Source organism: Schistocerca cancellata, chromosome 5 (genome assembly GCF_023864275.1).
Source record: "Schistocerca cancellata isolate TAMUIC-IGC-003103 chromosome 5, iqSchCanc2.1, whole genome shotgun sequence".
Classification (NCBI taxonomy): domain Eukaryota; kingdom Metazoa; phylum Arthropoda; class Insecta; order Orthoptera; family Acrididae; genus Schistocerca; species Schistocerca cancellata.
This window is the reverse complement of record NC_064630.1, coordinates 322,827,135-322,844,969: the sequence shown is the minus strand read 5'-3', so window position 1 is coordinate 322,844,969 and position 17,835 is coordinate 322,827,135. Positions and strand designations below refer to the sequence as shown.

At 40.8% G+C, this 17,835-nt stretch overlaps 1 protein-coding gene across 1 annotated transcript in view; it reads right to left on the bottom strand.

The window, feature by feature from the left end:
* Window positions 1–17,835, bottom strand: part of LOC126187375 (valine--tRNA ligase) — a 189,830-nt gene that overhangs the window by 118,672 nt on the left and 53,323 nt on the right. The window contains exons 8-9 of the mRNA XM_049928422.1: window positions 16,614–16,759; window positions 9,564–9,680 (exon numbers count right to left, since the gene is read on the bottom strand). Coding sequence (XP_049784379.1) covers window positions 9,564–9,680; window positions 16,614–16,759 — 263 coding nt within the window. The remainder of the gene's footprint in view (window positions 1–9,563; window positions 9,681–16,613; window positions 16,760–17,835) is intronic.

Genomic DNA, 17,835 nt, shown 5'->3' with positions numbered 1-17,835 from the left:
CCGTTTCTCAATTGACGTTCAGTTCTTCTGCAATCATTTTCACGGACAATCTTCGATCAGATCGTACGAGTTGACGCACCCTGGCCAAGTTCACATCCGTACATGAGGTTGATGGTCGTCCACTGCTGTCTTCATCCTCAACATTCGTTTTGCCTTCACTAAACAATGAAAAACTTCAGCTCTTGACATAACCTCCTCTCCAAAAGCCTTCTGAAGCTTACCACGTTTTCACCCAATTTAACGCATAAAGAAATGGCATACCGTTGCACAATATTATGCGGTTCCATTTCTGTGACGAGACACGCAAAAACGTGTTAACTTATTAGAGCACAATTCACGACTGAGCAGTTGCATCGATATGCCACTTGGACTAGAAGCAGCTAATAAACCAAGGTCAAAGATATTGTGCCTACGCAAACCTGCAGGGTTGACACATCTTGCAAAGAAAATCAACCTCATTACTTTATTGTCGCACCTCGTATACATGGAAGAGACCTGAAAACAGTGGAAGGTTTCAGACTAATTACATAATGGTAAGGCAGAGATTTCAAACTCAGATTTTAAACTATAAAACATTTGCAGAAGTAGCTGTGGACTCTGCCCATGATTTATTGGTTCTGAACTGTATATTAAAACTAAAGAATTTGCAAAAAGGAAGTAAATCAAGGAGATGGGACCTGGGTAAGTTGAAAGAATGCGAGGTGGTTGAGAGTTTCATAGGGAGCATAGGCAACTACTGACTGGGAAAGGGAAAAGGAATATAGTAGAAGACCAATAGATAACTTTTAGAGATGAGATAGTGAAGGTAGCAAAGGATCAACTATGTACAAAGACAAGACCTGGCAGAAATCCTTGGATATCACAGGACACATTAAATTTAAGTGACAAATGAAGAAAATATAAAGATGCTGCAAATGAAGCAGGCAAAAGAGAATACAAAAGTCCAAAAAATCAGATGGACAGAAATTGCAAATGGCTAAGCAGGGATGGCTACAGGATAAAAGCAAATATTACACAAGTAGGGGGAAGATAGATACCACTTAAAGGATAATTAAAGACGCCTTTGGAAAAAAGTAAGCTGATGTACAAAAATCAAGATTTCAGATGGAAAATCAGTACTAAGCAAAGAAAGGAAAGTTGAAAGGTGGAAGGGATATATCAATGGGCTACACAAAGCAATATTACAGAAAGGGAAGAGGAAGTAGATGAAGATGAGCTGATATGAAATATGATACTTCAAGAAGAATTTGACAGAGCACTGAAAGACCTATGCTGAAACAAGGCCCCTGGAGTTGACAATATTCCTTCAGAGCTGCTGATATCCTTGGGAGAGCCAGCCATGAGAAAACTATTCCACTTAGTTCACAATATATGTGAGACAGAGCAAATAATCTCAGAATTCACGAGGAATGTATTAATTCCAATTCCAAGGAAAGCACAGATGTTGACCGATGTGAATATTACCGAACTATCAGTTTAACAACCATGGTTGGAAAATACTGATACAAATGGAAAACCTAGTAGAAGCTGGCATTGGAGAGGATGAGTTCAGTTCACATAGGAACATGCAAGGCAATCCTGACCCTATGATTTGCATTAGAAGATAGGTTAAAGAAAGACAAACCTACATTTATAGGATTCATAGATTTAGAGAAAGTTATGACAACACTAATTTGAATACGCTCTTTAAAATTCTGTAGGCAGCAGGGTAAAATACAGGGGGTGAAGGTTATATACAGCCTGTACAGAAACCAAAATGCAGTTGCAAGAGTCAAAGGACACGAAAGGGAAGTAATTGTTGAGAGGGAGTTAAGACAGGGTTGTATACCACCCCCTATGTTATTCAGCCTGTACATTGAGCAAGTAGTAAAGGAAATCAAAGAAAAATTTGCAGAAGGAATTTAAGTTTACACTGAAGAAATAAAAGCTTTGAGGTCTGCTGATGACATTGTAATTCTGTCACAGACTGTGAATGGCTTGGAAGAACATTTGAACAGAATGGATAGTGTCTTGAAAAAAGGTTATAAGATGAGCATCACAAAAATCAAACAAGAGTAAACACGGGTGCGACTTTAAAGTGTAAATCCAGGCAGTCTTTGGTGTAGTTGTCATTCATTCATTCATTCATTCATTGATTCATTCATTTTGAAGAGCCAACAACTGTTCAGTTCAGCTGTATCAGGTTCCAACTGTCCCCTGCTACACGCCTGCAGAGCAGCAAGTTACATATTTAGCTCTTTCTGTGTTTTCTTAGAAGTCCTGGGATGGATAGGATGAGGGCATGCTGCGTGCGGACGCAGGAGGAGCTGGTCGCAGTTCGTGAACAGCTGCCTCAGGGTGTTGTTGTGGCGAAGCATCTGGTGTATTGCATGGCACACCTCAAGTGTTGCTTGTTTTGCCCACAGGCTCGACTGCTGAGTTGCCGTCCAGTGGTTCAACCTCCCCCCCCCCCCCCCCCCCCTCCCCCTCTGCCTCAAGCAATACAAATGCATTACCACCCCGCAAAGGGCCAATGTGGAGGCTGGCCATCTGGCCTCACCCATTCACCCTGTGTATGGACAGGTGACTGCTCCTTCAGCAGTGTTTGAACGTGTACACAGGGGGAAGGGTTTACTAGTTATCAGGAACTGCAATGTAATGCACATTATGGAGCCTCTTCAGAAAATAGCATTCAGGGCCGGAATGAAAGCCACTGTGAACTCGGAATGTCTGCAGGAGAGCCTTATCTGAGATGTGGAGGAAGCCTTGCCTACAGATATTCAATGTACAGATGCAATTGTCTGCAAGTTGTGGCTCATGTACACATCAATGGCACCTGTTGCTTTGGTTCTGATGCCATTCTCATTTTTACAGGTGGTTGGCGGAAGTGGTAAAAGGTGCTGGCATTGCGTGTGGAGTGTAAGCAGAGCTCACTATTTGCAGCATTGATCCCAGAGGTGCTCAGGGTCCTTTGGTTAGGAGCAGAGTGGAGGATATCAAACCAAAGGCTACATCAACTCTGTGACTGTCTTGGCCAGTCATTTCTGGGCCTGCATTATCAAGTAGAGAGCTGTGAGACTCCTCTTGATAGGTCAGGTCTGCACTACACAAAGGAAGCAGCTACTCATGAAGTAGAGTACTTGTGAAACACAGGTGGTTTTTTTTTTAGGGCTAGGCAGTAGTTTGAGGTACTCTGATGAACAATCAGTTGACACACAGACAGTGAAATCAGACCAGGTTCAAAGTAAAGAACTTTGGCTGTCAAAATATTATTAGTAAATTTTCCAATTACTCATAACAAAGTTCCTGAATTTACTGCCTTCCAGGAAATTTGTTGTACTCCAATTATTCTCAGAACCAAGAGCTGACTGAAACCCAAAGAAGATAGCTCTGAAATTTTTTAGTGAGTCATGGAACATATGTCATAAAAACCAATTACAAAGACTAAGAGAGTATTTTTGCTAGAAGGAAAAGATAAACAGGTACCAGCATCCTACTTAGACAACGAATGGAGATCATTTAGTCCCTGTGTGATACAATAGAGGAATTATGAGCAAAGTTTAAACAGTTTGTAAATTGCCCTCTGGAGAAGTATGTGCTGAGTAAGTGGATTAAGGATGGAAAATACCCACCATGATTTAATAACGAAATTCGGAAAATGCTGAGGAAGCAAAGTCTCTTGCACTCTCAGTTCAGAAGAGAATGCACAGATGATGACAGGCAAAAGTAAGTAGATACTCGAGGAGCTGTAAAAAAGATTGAAATGCGATGCACACAACTGTCCTGCCATACGCCATCAAAGGATTTAGCTGAAAACCCATGCAAATTGTGGTCCTACTGTAAAGTGCAATAAGCCATCTGGGACCATGTATATTTTCAAATTTACAGTCTTATTTGAAATGTTTTAAACTCTGACTGTATAATATGTCGTGCTAACACAATTAACTGCTGTGGGGGGAAAAAACTGCACTACAAAAAGATAAATTTTTGTTTATGTGAATATGTTGTTGTTGTTGTTGTTGTTGTCTTCAGTCCTGAGACTGGTTTGATGCAGCTCTCCATACTACTCTATCCTGTGCAAGCTTCTTCATCTCCCAGTACCTTCTGCAGCCTACATCCTTCTGAATCTGCTTAGTGTATTCATCTCTTGGCCTCCCTCTACGATTTTTACCCTCCACACTGCCCTCCAGTACGAAATTGGTGATCCCTTGATGCCTCAGAACATGTCCTACCAAGAGATCCCTTCTTCTAGTCAAGTTGTGCCACAAACTCCTCTCTTCCCAATTCTATTCAATACCTCCTCATTAGTTATGTGATCTACCCATCTAATCTTCAGCATTCTTCTGTAGCACCACATTTCGAAAGTCTCCATTCTCCTCTTGTCCAAACTATCCATCGTCCATGTTCCACTTCCATACATGGCTACACTCCACACAAATACCTTCAGGAACGACTTCCCGACACCCAAATCAATACTCGATGTTAACAAATTTCTTTTCTTCAGAAACGCTTTCCTTGCCACTGCCAGTCAACATTTTATATCCTCTCTACTTCGACCAGCATCAGTTATTTTGCTCGCCAAATAGCAAAACTCCTTTACTACTTTAAGTGTCTCATTTCCTAATCTAATTCCCTCAGCATCACCCGACTTAATTCAACTCCATTCCATTATCCTCGTTTTGCTTTTGTTGATGTTCATCCTATACCCTCCTTTCAAGACCATATCCGTTCCATTCAACTGCTCCTCCAAGTCCCCTGCTGTCTCTGACAGAATCAAAATGTCTTCGGCGAACCTCAATGTTTTCATTTCTTCTCCATGGACCTTAATACCTTAATACCTATGTTATCATAATTGTTCTATTGTGCTGTAAATTATTTTCGATTTAATGTTCTATGTTCCGATCTTAGTATGGTTATATCTTTACTGATGTACTTTGGAACGATGTTAACTGGGTGCCGATTGGATGTGTGTTGTCTGGTGGGAAGGAAGGAAAGATGTAAAATTTTTCTAGAGTTGCATACAAATGGTATGTATTTCGCTGAGTGAATATTGTAATTGGTGGCAGCAAGGCATCTAGGACTATTAAAAATGAAAATTATAGACAAATCAGTTTGTTGTCTATATTATTCACGAAACACGGCAACCTATGAGGTTTCCAAACGTACAAGAGAACCTGGTTTCCAGACAGAAGAAATTCAAGCAATGGATTGAAGGAGATCCTTAAAAAACAATATGAGTGTTTTTTTCTTCAAAATTACCACTAGACCCGGCTAACAATATTTTTACTCCATGAACATTTATTACAATTAACACTCATCCAATTGTGCGTAACAAAGGAGGTCATTAAACTATGTAAAATTGCTAAGTGGGTTGAAGGCTTCTATCCAGTCACTTATTGACCAATCTGGTGTGGCAATAGAAGATAGCAAAAGGAAATCTGAAATTTTAAATTTTTCGTTTAAGAAATCGATCACGCAGGACGATCACATAAAAATACCATCATCTGACCATCCCACAGACTCCCATATGAAGAACATAGTAATAGGCATCCCTGGTGTAGAGAAGCAACTGAAAGAGTTGAAAACACATAAATCACTAGGTCCAAATGGAATTCCAATTCGGTTTTACAAAGACTAGTCTGTGGTACTGGCCCCTTACTCAGCTTGCATTTATAACAAATCTCTCGCCCAGTTCCAAGTGACTGGGAAAAAACACGGGTTACTCCTGTATATAAGAGTAAAAGAACTGATCCACAAAATTACAGACCAAAATCCTTCATATGGTTTGCTACAAAATTCTTTAACATATTCTCAGTTTGAATATAACATAAAGTTCCTCGAAGCAGAAAAGTTTCTATTCACAAATGAGCACTGTTTTAGAAAACATCACTCGTGTGAAACTCAGCTTGCCTTTTTCTCACGATATCCTGCGAACTATGAATGAAGGGCAACAGGGAGATTCCATATTCCTAGATTTCTGAGAAGCATTTGACGCATTTGACACGTTGCTCACTGCAGACTGTTAGCGAAGATGTCAGTACATGGAATAGGTTCTCAGATATGTGAGGATATCTGTTCAAAGAATTCTGGAACAATTATGATTTTGCGCTAATGACTTGTTGCAGCGAAATGCTGTTGGCATTCCTGCACAGGCCTGTATTTAATGTGTAACTGATGGAAGTTTCACTATTGTAAGTCTGTTAGTTATTGTTCAGCACTGCGCTGCGTATAATGTTGTGTCGCACAGTTTGTGAATTTCGAGAAGGAAGAGTTAGAGGAGCAACACATTACATTAAACTTTGTGTGAAACTCAGGAAAACCTTTCCAAAGACACGCCAAATGATACCGGAAGCCTATGGTGATGAGTGCTTAAGCCTTACTCAGAGTTATGAACGATTCGCTCAGTTTGAAAATGGCTGGACGGAAGTTGAGGATGATCCTTGTTCAGGATGCCCTTCGACATCAACTGATGATGCTCATGTCAGGTACATCAACAAAACTGTGCATACCAAACAAAGACAGACTGTCCAAGAGAGATTGTCATAAAATCCTGACACAGCATCTTGGAATGCATTGTGTTGCTGCCAAGTTCATACCACGGCTCATGATTCAGGATCAGAAAGACCTTCACCTCACAATATGTGAAGAGCTTTTAGATCACACAAATGAGAATTAGATGTTCCTTAAGAGAATCATAATCGGTGATGAGACATGGGTCTATGGTTATGATGTTGAGAACAAGGTTCAGTCTTTACAATGAGTTGGTAAAGGTTCTCCAAGACCAAAAAGAAAGTTTTAGGGTCAGGTCAAATGTCAAAGCCATGCTGATAGCTTTCTTGAACTACTACCAGGATATGTTGCAGTGCCTATTATAAAATGTGAGATGGAAATGGCCTGAAACATGGCAAGACAATTAATGGCTCCTGCATCACGATAACACACCAGCACATTCATCCCTATGGTGCGTGACTATTCCACAAAAATCTAAATCACTCTCCAGACCTGGCCCCTGTGGACTTTTTATTTTTTATTTCCAAAGTTGAAATCCCCATTTAAAGGATTAAGATTTGCAATGATAGACAAAATAAAAAAAATTGCTGATGGTGCTTTGTGCAATCCAGCAAGAGGCATATCAAGACTGCTTCCAAACATGGAAATAGCGTTGGAAGTGTGGTATCTGTTGTTGAGAGTATTTCGAAGGAGACCATACACAATAAGTAAAAAGCAAGCACAGAAAAATTTTGTGGACAAAGCTCCAGAATTCTTTGAACAGAACTCGTATATACATAAATGATCTCATGGACAGGGTGAGCAGCAATCTGCAAGTGTTTGCTGATGTTGCTGCGGGGTACAGAAAGGTGTTGTTATTGAGTGGCTATTCAAGGATACAAGATGACATAAACAAAATTTCTAGTTGGTGTGATGAATGACAGTTAGCTCTAAATGTAGAAAATAGTAAGTTAATTCAGATGAGTAGAAAAAACAATCCTGTAATGTTCTAATACAGCATTAGCACTCATGTCAATTAAATATTTAGGTGTAATGCTGCAAAGCAATATGAAATGGAACAAGCATGTAATAGCCTGTTGGGAGAGTTTTGGGACGATGTGGTTCATGTGTGAAGGAGGCCACATATCAAACACTAGTGCCACCCATTCTTGAATAATGATTGAGTGTCTGGGATCTGCACCAGGTCAACTAAATGGGCACCAGGTCAACTAAAGGATGACATCACAGCAATTCGAAGGCTTGCTGCCGTATTTGTTACTGGTAGGTTCAATCAACAAGTAAGTGTTACGGAGATGCTTTGGGAATCCCTTGACGGAAGGCAATGTTCTTTTCAAGGTATGCTATTGAAAAAATTTCGAGAACCAGCATTCGAAGCTGACAATACAACAGTCCTACTGCCTCCAACATACATTCTGCATAAGGATCACAAACATCAGAGAAATTTGAGCTTATACGGAGCCATATAGGCAGTCTTTTTCCCTCACTCTATTTATGAGTGGAAAAGAATGGGAAATGACTAGCAGTGGTATGCACACGGTATGGTGACCTGTGGAGTACGTATGTAGTTGTAGACATAGAACTAATTGAATTAAATCAGGCAATGCTGAGTGAATTAGATTAGCAAATGAGACTCTAAAAAGTAGTACACTTATTTTGCTATTTAGTCAGCAAAAAACTGATGAAAACTGACATAGAGAAGATATTAAATGCTGGCTGGATAGAACAATGGAATGATTTCTAAAAAAAAGGGGAATTTGTTACCATCAAATAAAAATTTTAGTGTTAGGAAGTCTTTTTTGAAGGTATTTGTCTTGGGCGTAATCTTATACAAAAGTAAAATGTGGACGATAAGCAGTTTGCGTGAGAAGAGAATAGAAGATTTGAAATATGTTGTTGCAGAATAATGCTGAAAATTAGATGGGAAGATTGCATTACTAACCATGATGCACTGAATCAAATTGCAGAGAAAATAAATTTATGACAAAACTTGACTAAAAGGAAAGATCAGTTGACAGGATACATTCTGAGGCATCAATTTGGTATTGAAGGAAAGAGGGAGGGGTGGGGGGAGAGACTGTGACAATTACTGAGGGAGACCAAGAAATGAGTACAATAAGCAGGTTCAAATGGATATAGGTTTGAAGATGAAGAGGCTTGTACAAGATGAACTAGCTTGGATGGATGCAACACATCCAATCACCACAACAAGAACAACAATGCGCCACTGATGATTAGTTTGCTGATGAATGGCTACAGTTTGTCATATTTTGTTGCTTTCCATTCTGGACACGCTATTATCAAGCTACCATCATAAAAAGGCCCATAATTAGACCAGATGTTATCTCAAATTAAACATCAACACACTTCGGGAAATTTCACCTCTATTTACCAAGCAGCAGGCCAGGTTAAAACAAGTTTTATTTATAAGAAGATCAAAAATGAAAATCACTGCTTATTTTTTTTTTAAATATTCAGTGCCTTCATCAATTTTCTTTTGGTCACATAAAGTTGGAGATGGTTATTAGTGCATAGTGCAGATCTGACATGGTGGAAGCCACAGTTTGAGAAAAAACATATGAGCGATGGTATCCACATTTCACACAGTAACCAGTAGTCACAAATTGCTGCTGCTGACTGTTTGCTTTGAACAGCGTGGTGCATAAAGTGGTCCAACTGAGTTATTGCCTTGGTCATTTCTCATTTTTCAACTGTTCATTCACCAACAGAGTTGATAGACCCATGATACCAAATGCGCTGAAGCATTAAATATCGAGTATAAATAATGGAAAATCAATGTGTGTTGTACTTGAGGGAATCAATACAAGTAAATCTATTCACAAAAATAGAGTCACCAAACCATATATTATGACTATTAGTATGTAAAATATGAGAAGCTTTGGTCACAATGACCACTGATACACAGTAATCCTGCTGCTATTCACTCAATTTACATACTATTTTAACTCTTCCCATGACTTTTTGCATTTTTGGGTACATAACTCTTCTGTAATTGTTCATACTTTTTCCTCTTAATCTACTCAATTATGTGAAAAATATTTTGATAAGCAGCTCACCTGATGTTTTCCATCCAGTGGAACCACGTTTTTGTGTGATGCTCAGGAATAATTTTTAGTTCACCTGAATGCACAGCATCCATAGCTGCTGCTGCCATTTCATTACAGCGTACATACCTGTTTGGTAAAAAAAATGTTACGTCATGATAGGAATATAAAACAAATTAATGTGATGCATGAAAAACTTGTATACATGTCACAACTACAATAAGCTGGTGGAGTTTCACATCTGAATGAGAAGCACCACATTGACAAAATTGGGCAAGACTAAGACTGGGAAGAAAATAAACAGCTGCACATACACTCTCAATGTAAGCACCTTGGTGTCCTTGCCCTCTAGCCACTTCTCCTTTCACTGTCATATTGGTAGATTCAACAGAAAGTTTGAAAATTGCAGGGAGTCACCTCCCCAAGTTCAAATTTAGCCTGGCACCTCACAGAATGCCACCACCTCCCTATTTCTGCAGTAGAAGAAAGGAGTCATACTGCTCACTTTCTTTGCTGAGTAAGAATGCTGAATTGCTTGAAGAGCACAGAAATCATCTGTAGACAATAAGAAATTTCTCCACTTGGTCACACCTCATTTGCTCAAGTGCCTTGAGGATCACAGAGACGTGTTACGAGAATTTACATATAAAGTAGATTATGACAGTTACCACAGGAAATGATGGAGCAGCCAAGCGATCTCCCAGTTTAGATTCATTCACACACAAAGCAATAAATCTGTCGTTCTTGTCTAAAATCTCGTAAGATTTAATAACAATACTGGAAAAGAATCATTTTTCATTTTAATATGTGGAATTTAGAAATCAGTCTGAACACCCTAAGAAGTCGTGGTGGAGAATTACTGTAACACTGAACGGCCTTGTTGCTAATAAGCGATTATTGGAAGGTCACTCCATAAGTGGTTGGCCAATGTAGTGCTCCTATGGTGTGAAATACATTTTATATACTTATTTCCCTGCGAGGACTTACCATTCAATCTAAAGAGAAAGAAAGAACACGCCGGCATCAATAAACAATCAAAGAATGGAGTTTATCATAAATAGCAGATGCCAGCCCAACTCTCTCACAGCAAATAGTATGTAGTACCTTTTTTCCAATATATCTTTACAGTCCTTCAATATAGTCTCCCTGCTCCTCTATGACTGAATCCCAACATCATGGAAGCTCTATTATTCCATCCAGGGCACCACATCTGTTCATCCACTGAATGACTTGGGTAAAGGTGATACAGCTCTTCCAGAGAAAGATAATGATGTCCATGCATAGGTTTTTTCAACTTCAGGAACAAATCGATGTCTGGTGGACCCACATCCAGGATGTAAGGAGTATGTGGCAACACTTCCCATCCATACTCGTGCAGATTTTGGGCTACAACATTCTTGATATTCAGGTAAGCACTGTCGCGGAGAATGAGTGCCCCAGCCTTCAGCAACTGAGGACGGGTTTTGTGCATTTTTTTCACAGGTTTTGCATGAAGTTACAATAATACACTGCTGTGACACTTGTTCCACATGGGACTCTGCTTGTCATGACGATTCCTTGGTGACCATAAGCAAAAATCATCATTTGCTCGAGCTTTGATTGAGCACATAAATTTTTTTTTTGGATGTGGAGAATCTGAAGTTCTCCAGTCATTGGACTGTGATTTCAACTCTGATTCAAAGTCTCTAAACATCAATAGCAACAATTTGACACAAGAATCCTTGACCTTCATGGTAGAATTGTTGTTTGAACAAGACTGCAATGTCCAGGCGTTTCTGCTTTTTTTCAGCAATGAAACAGTGTGGGACCCATCTCACAGAAATTTTTCTCTTCTTCATATCATTTGTCAGAATATGGAATATTGATGTTGGGGGAATTCCCATGGCTTGAGAGAGTTCCTCATAAGTTGCACCGCTATCTTCTTCAAGAGCATTGCCAAAAGTTTCAAACATTATTCATCTGTTGACTTTTTGGCATTCAAGGTCTTTGATTATCATCTATGCTCATACAACCACTACAAAAACAATTAACTCAATGCGAAACTGCACTATGGTCCATTGTAAACTCATCACAAAGTAAACTTACTGCACTATGGATTTCTGCTGGGTTTTTGCTGCATCAAGTTTTGACCCTGATGCAAGACCTCTAGTCTTCAACAGTCACAGCATCAAAGACCCCTGCCAGGTCCTCTTGCCTATTTTATGTTATAGTACATAGCGAAAAAACAAAAACGTGCTTCTTCCTCAAGCACCCAACTACATCTGACATAATTTTCATTGTTGTTGCATCAAACAATCCACAGTAATACCCAGCTTTGCATTATTTATGAAATGTCCCTCGCACATACATACATACCTCCATAATGAAGTAGAGACCACACAACATCTCTGTAAAAGAGTAAAAAGTGTTCTGTTTTTTGTGCCTTGTGACTGACAAACACAAAAATGAAAAATGTTAAAAGGTTTTGAGGTACCATGCTCTCAAATTCCTCAGGAGAGGAGATAAGTTTATCATTTAAAGTGGGGGGGGGGGGGGGGAATTTAAAATCATGTTCATGAATCTTAATTCAGGAAAGTTAAAAGCATGACTTGAATGATAAAAAGAAGACACATGGGATTATTTGCAGTCCACTGAGGTAGAATTGCAACTCTTAGGTGCAATTTCCAAGTGGGTGCTAAAAGTCTGTACCAAGAGCAGCAAATTAAAAAAAAAAAATTATCTGCACATTAGAAAACTGTTCAATTTCTCATCTGAAACTGAAAGTACTGAGGAGGATTTCTTCAACATTCTCAGTAATGTTTTGCAACATGGTGCTACGGATTTTACAGTGCCCACATACAAGGCATAATCCAGCTTCAACAGTGAAAAGACGTAGTTCTGAACATTGCAATCAATGAAACACTTGTGCAAGTGATTGCTCAGTGGCAGTGGAAAGATAGATACTGACTGCTAGTATTGGTAAAATCACAATGCCATGCTTTGGTCTCAATATTAAAGCTGATCAGCTACTCTGGGTAACTAGTAAATAAACAGGAATTTCAGATTAGAGTGCAGCCTCAAGTTACATGCAGTGCTATATTAGGATGTGACAAGTTAAGTCAGAGGCAGCCAGAGCAAACAGAGCAGGAAGTATGTGATGAGCACAGCTGACCAGTGTATGTGAAACTACTGAAGGAATGATTTAATGGTTCATTTCTATGCTCCTAAGGGCAAATATGTATATAGAAGCATATTTATTAGGAAGGACAAACAATAAATAACAAGGTGTACTGAAAGAGGTATGTGAGCTGGTTTGTAAGATACTTCTTTCTAAAAACTAACTACTACAACAAAATTTAATAGGTTACAACCACTTAAACCAAGGGGGCATCAATGCTCATGGAGCAGTCTTTAAACAGGATGAACCATTATACAGCTTACGGTATTTTGTTTGACGTCATCTGGCAGCACAAGACGACAAGCGCCACACAGGGGAATGTTAACATGGCGATTCGCTGGAGCGATGTCCATAAGTAAGTGTTTTGTATCCACATGAAAAAGGGGGGAAGTCTGAGTGTGAGACGGACTGGTCTGGTGGTCAAGGAAGCCAGCACGGCCAGGGAGAAAACTCGTTTCAGTGGTACGCTTGGTGGTAAAAAGGTGCCAAAATGGCTGCGGATGAAATGCTAATAAACCCGCCTGGTATTTCTGGCACTTCTTGAACTCCACTGCACTGAAGTAAACTACACTTCACGCAGTAATCGAGGTGCTGGTACAAGGGGGACGAATTGAGCATCCAGCATGACTTTGTACAGCCGCACTCAAGGAAAGTCCCTCAAGAAAACGCAGCTCGGGAAGGCAGCGTGGAAGACATGGTAACACTTCTCTCGTTAACTGGACTGCAGAAAACATGGATACTAGACACTGGTGCGAAATCTTGCTGTCAACAAACTCCAGTGAAGTGGGGTAGCTAATGACGTGAACCACGTGGCAATCTGTGGGATGGACTGCTGAGAGCACAATGGGGGATGGGAAGCGCTGCCTCATCAACACGGGAGGAGAGACTGGTCCAGCAATGGTTTGGTACACGTGGCCCCCGGAAAGCTTGGCAGTCAAAGGTCTACCTACAGTGGAAGTGACCAGCAAGGGTGCTGGAGAGATGCCGTGGTACCTTGTCCAGTGGGAACTTTGCTGATCACTGGTTTCGGTGAGGGCAGCACATCGTCTACTGCTACAAGTGGAGGCAAACATGAGTTGCACACAGTTCCCCTTTTCTGAGAGGGAAACACTGGTGAAAACCACACAAAGGGGTATCTGGAACTGACTGAGGATGCTTGCTGGGGGGGGGGGGGGGGGGCATGCGCAGCTTGCCACTACTGTGCTTGTGCGAGTAGTGTAGTTTCTGGGAAGAAGAAGGGCATCGGCAGCTTTGGGAGCAATGAAATAGTGTCAATTCTTCAATAGAGTGGATGCTAGCAGTGGCGGTGGGAGCAGAGTGTCGGGAGCAACGGGTACTTGTGAGGACAGGGCAGCATCTGCATCAGCTGGACATTCTGAAAAGGGTAGAGCAGTGGTGACACTGAGGTCCCAGGCACTGGGAGGTGTGTCAGTTGTGTACTTGGATGGCGGTGGACAGTGTGTGGTGTCTGCTGGTACTGTGTCAGACAGGGCATGAGGGCAACGTCAGCCTGTGGCACATTGGGAACAGCGTAGAGAGCAGTATTGGCCTGCATTGTATCAGAGGCAGTGTTGGTGGTGATGCGACTGGGGACCATTAGTAGAAGGTCACTCTAGGACATAGGCTGGCTTGAGCCTATCCATATAGATGGTTGTTGTGACCCCTTTCAGACAAATGGAGCATGCAACACCAAGTGCGGGCCCAAATACTGTGGGTGGAGCAGTGGCTGGTATGCATCAAACAAAAGCATGAGGTGTGTGCCATGTTATGAGGTCATGGTGGATGAAGGTATGGTGCCCACCATGATGTTGTGGAGGTGTTGGTCGCAGCTGGGCCATGAAGCCCTGGAACTACTACTGTCAGGAGGAAGTGGGCTTGCTCACCAGGAATGGCAAGCAGCTGTCTGTATACCAGCTTGGAGGCAGAAGTTCCCAGGTTTATTTTGTATTCAATATGTAGGCCTACAAGTAACAAGGGTAGGGCAGCAGGCATTTGGAAGAATAACATGTAAGGGTGGCTTTATGTGTGTGGCAGAACTGCTCCATCGTGCCATTAGCATAGACGTCAGCTGGATGTATGGTGGAAACTGGAGCCACAAGTGGCTGCCAGAGATTGGAAAAGGTAACAGGCGAACTGTCACCTGCAGTCTGTAGTGATGTTGCGGGGGCCATCCAAAGCGCGACACCCAAGTGCGAACAAAGGCTGCAGCCATAGTTTCAGCTCAAATGTCCAGCGAGTGAATCGGTAAATAATTGTCAGCATATATCAACAGCCGTTGGAGGAGGGTATCGTTACAACAACGTCAAGGTGTACATGTGTGAATCAGTGCTGTGTGGGGAGAAAACAGCCTGCGCATAAGTGAACATAGCAACCAACCTTGGCATGCTAGCATGGTATACAGGAGTGGGCCTAGTTGCTGCAGTCACGTTGAAAGCCCAGCCAGATAAAATGTTGCTTCATTAGGGTGGCAAGAAATGTGGGTGTGAGGGCGTGAATGCGGTCAAAAGCCTGTTTTCAAAAGGCAGGAGGGAGAAATGGGTGGTAGCAATAGCTGGGACCATCAGGTTGTGAAGGATCCACAAGAACGTCACACCAGATTTTATGACCAGTGCTGGTTATGGATCTTAGATGGAACTTGAGGACAGAATCAACACTCTGAAGGTGTGGGTTACGTCTTCATCAGCCTCTAGAGCAGCAGCCAGGGCATTGTATTCTAAGGGTTGGGTGAGGGAGCAGGAGCAGCTAAGACAAGTGGAAGTGACCAGCAAGGGTGCCGGGGAGATGCGGTGGTACCTTGGCTAGCAGGAACTTCACTGATTGCTGGTGTCTGGTCAGCACAGCACCTCCTCTGCTGCTACATGTGGAGGCAAATGGAAGGAGTCGCCACAGTACCAATTAGTGTACTTCGAATGGGTATCAAAAAATAAAAGTAAAAATGGTCAAAGTTTTTGATAAAAAATAGTGAACAAATTTTCATAGTGTGTGTTAAGATACACTGTACAAGCCACATGGAGCAGCATCTTCTCAAAAATACTGTTCTGTTTGTTATTGCAAAATATATTATATTTAGACATAAGAAAGGAATGTGGTTTAGTGGCTCAGTGGGTATGTGCCAGTGAACCAGACTTCAAATTGAAAGATCTGGAATTCAATCTGCAGTTGATTATGACTTTTTTTTTTTTTTTTTAGTTTTTTATCCCCCCCCCCCCCCCCCCACACACACACACACACACACACAAAAAAAAAACTTATCCTTTCTTTCGCCTCCAATATAGTCAGCTAACATGAAAAATGTCAAGCTGCAATGTGGTACATAGCCCACATTCAACAGTTCTTTAATGTACCGAATAATTGTTTTTTTACTGCACCATCCATTTCCTTCAATCACTTCATCATCTGTGAAGGTAGTCATGTATACCTTGCACTACTGTGGTGAGTTGTCATTTTGCATCTCTCTAGTTAGGATAACATCTTTACTATGCTGCTCTTAGAGTTTACTTGCATTCCTATTTCCCAATTCATTATCAGACTTATTCCTGCATTAGCTTTATTCAATTTTGTGTTGGTTACCCTGTACTCATTTTACCAGAAATCAAGTTCTTCCTGACGCTGTACTTCAATAGCTCTCATTATTCAAACTTTAACCAACTCATTTCTCTTTTCAAGTTGTGTAACCCTTCTACACAATTTGTGACTAACATTCCATGTCCCAAACTATAATTTGCTTTTTCTTTTGACAATATCCTCCTGCCTAGATCCCACCTACAGACCCAGATGAGGGATTATTTTATCTCCCACATATTTTATTCAGGAAGCTCCCATTAACCTACAGTAATATTTACAGTTAACTTCTGCACATTAGTTCTAGTACTCCCAAGCGCTGGAGTAAACAGCGGCTTACTTACCACTGTGGTTTGATAAGAGGTTCAACCACATCTTTGGATCTGCTACAAATGGGAACAACCATTGGATTACCTTTTGTTTCACGATATAATCCTTTCGATTTTAAAGCCTCAACAACTGCTTTGCGTGCATCAAATCTTTTCATTCCCTGTAAGAAAAAAATCACAAATGTGAAATTACACTTTGCAAATTACACAACACTATCAAAGTTATATTATTGTCCATATATTGCAGGCACTCTAATCTACAGGTAAATTACTGCATGCTGCATTTTTATAACCAACTGAAGTAAAATTTATGATGAGTGTACCAAGTTGCAACACGTAATTTTGTGGAATAATTCTGGTATCAGGCATCTTTACATCATTTGTACTGCACAAATATTTAATTTACATTAATACGCCAATGAGACATAATGAATGGAAGGAATAGTAATTTGCAGCTGAAATACAGTGCATGATTTTATTTTATGTCCAGTTAGGTGGCTTGCTCAGCTACTTAATGCTTCCTCTATGCAGTGAGCTTTCTTTAGTTATTATGTACCATTTGTTTCTTGAATTTTACATAAACTTTACTTACAGTTGGGCTATAAGGGATTTGCAAATGTACAAAACCTTTTTTACCACTCTCCCGTAGAGTGAGGAATTGACGTAAGTGTGAAAAGGGTTTGTGTGCAGCAAGGAGTGGGTGGTGGTGGAGGATAGCAAAAACTATCTGCTCTCTGGCAATACTGACTGGAGACTTATGGGCTGTGATGGTATGTGATCAGTACATGTTCTGATTGAGTGGAACCCATGATCTGAGATTCAGAAGCACTCAAATATTGGTGAAATGCTGTGAGAATGCATATGTCAACATTTAGCTTTGTTCACAAGTCTTGTTCAACCTTTTGTGGCCTGGGTTGTTGGAAGTCCAACTTCCATGAGTGAGTTTCTGAGATTTCAGTATTCTGGCCTGGGTGAAAGATGCAGGAACTGAGTAGACAAGATGGAACTTGGGAAATGGCAGTAGGTCGAGGGGCACACACATCTACGTCTGCAACTGCACAATGTTATATGGAGTCTGGCTAAACAGACAGACAATAACACATATCTTAGAAAACCAACTGCTTCTATTACTTTTTCTTTCAGGTGAATAAGTTGCAGAACTTTAGCATCTGAAAACTCTTACTGGAGTTGGAAGAAGTGTTAAATTTGATCAAATAGGTTTGGGGTAACTTAGATA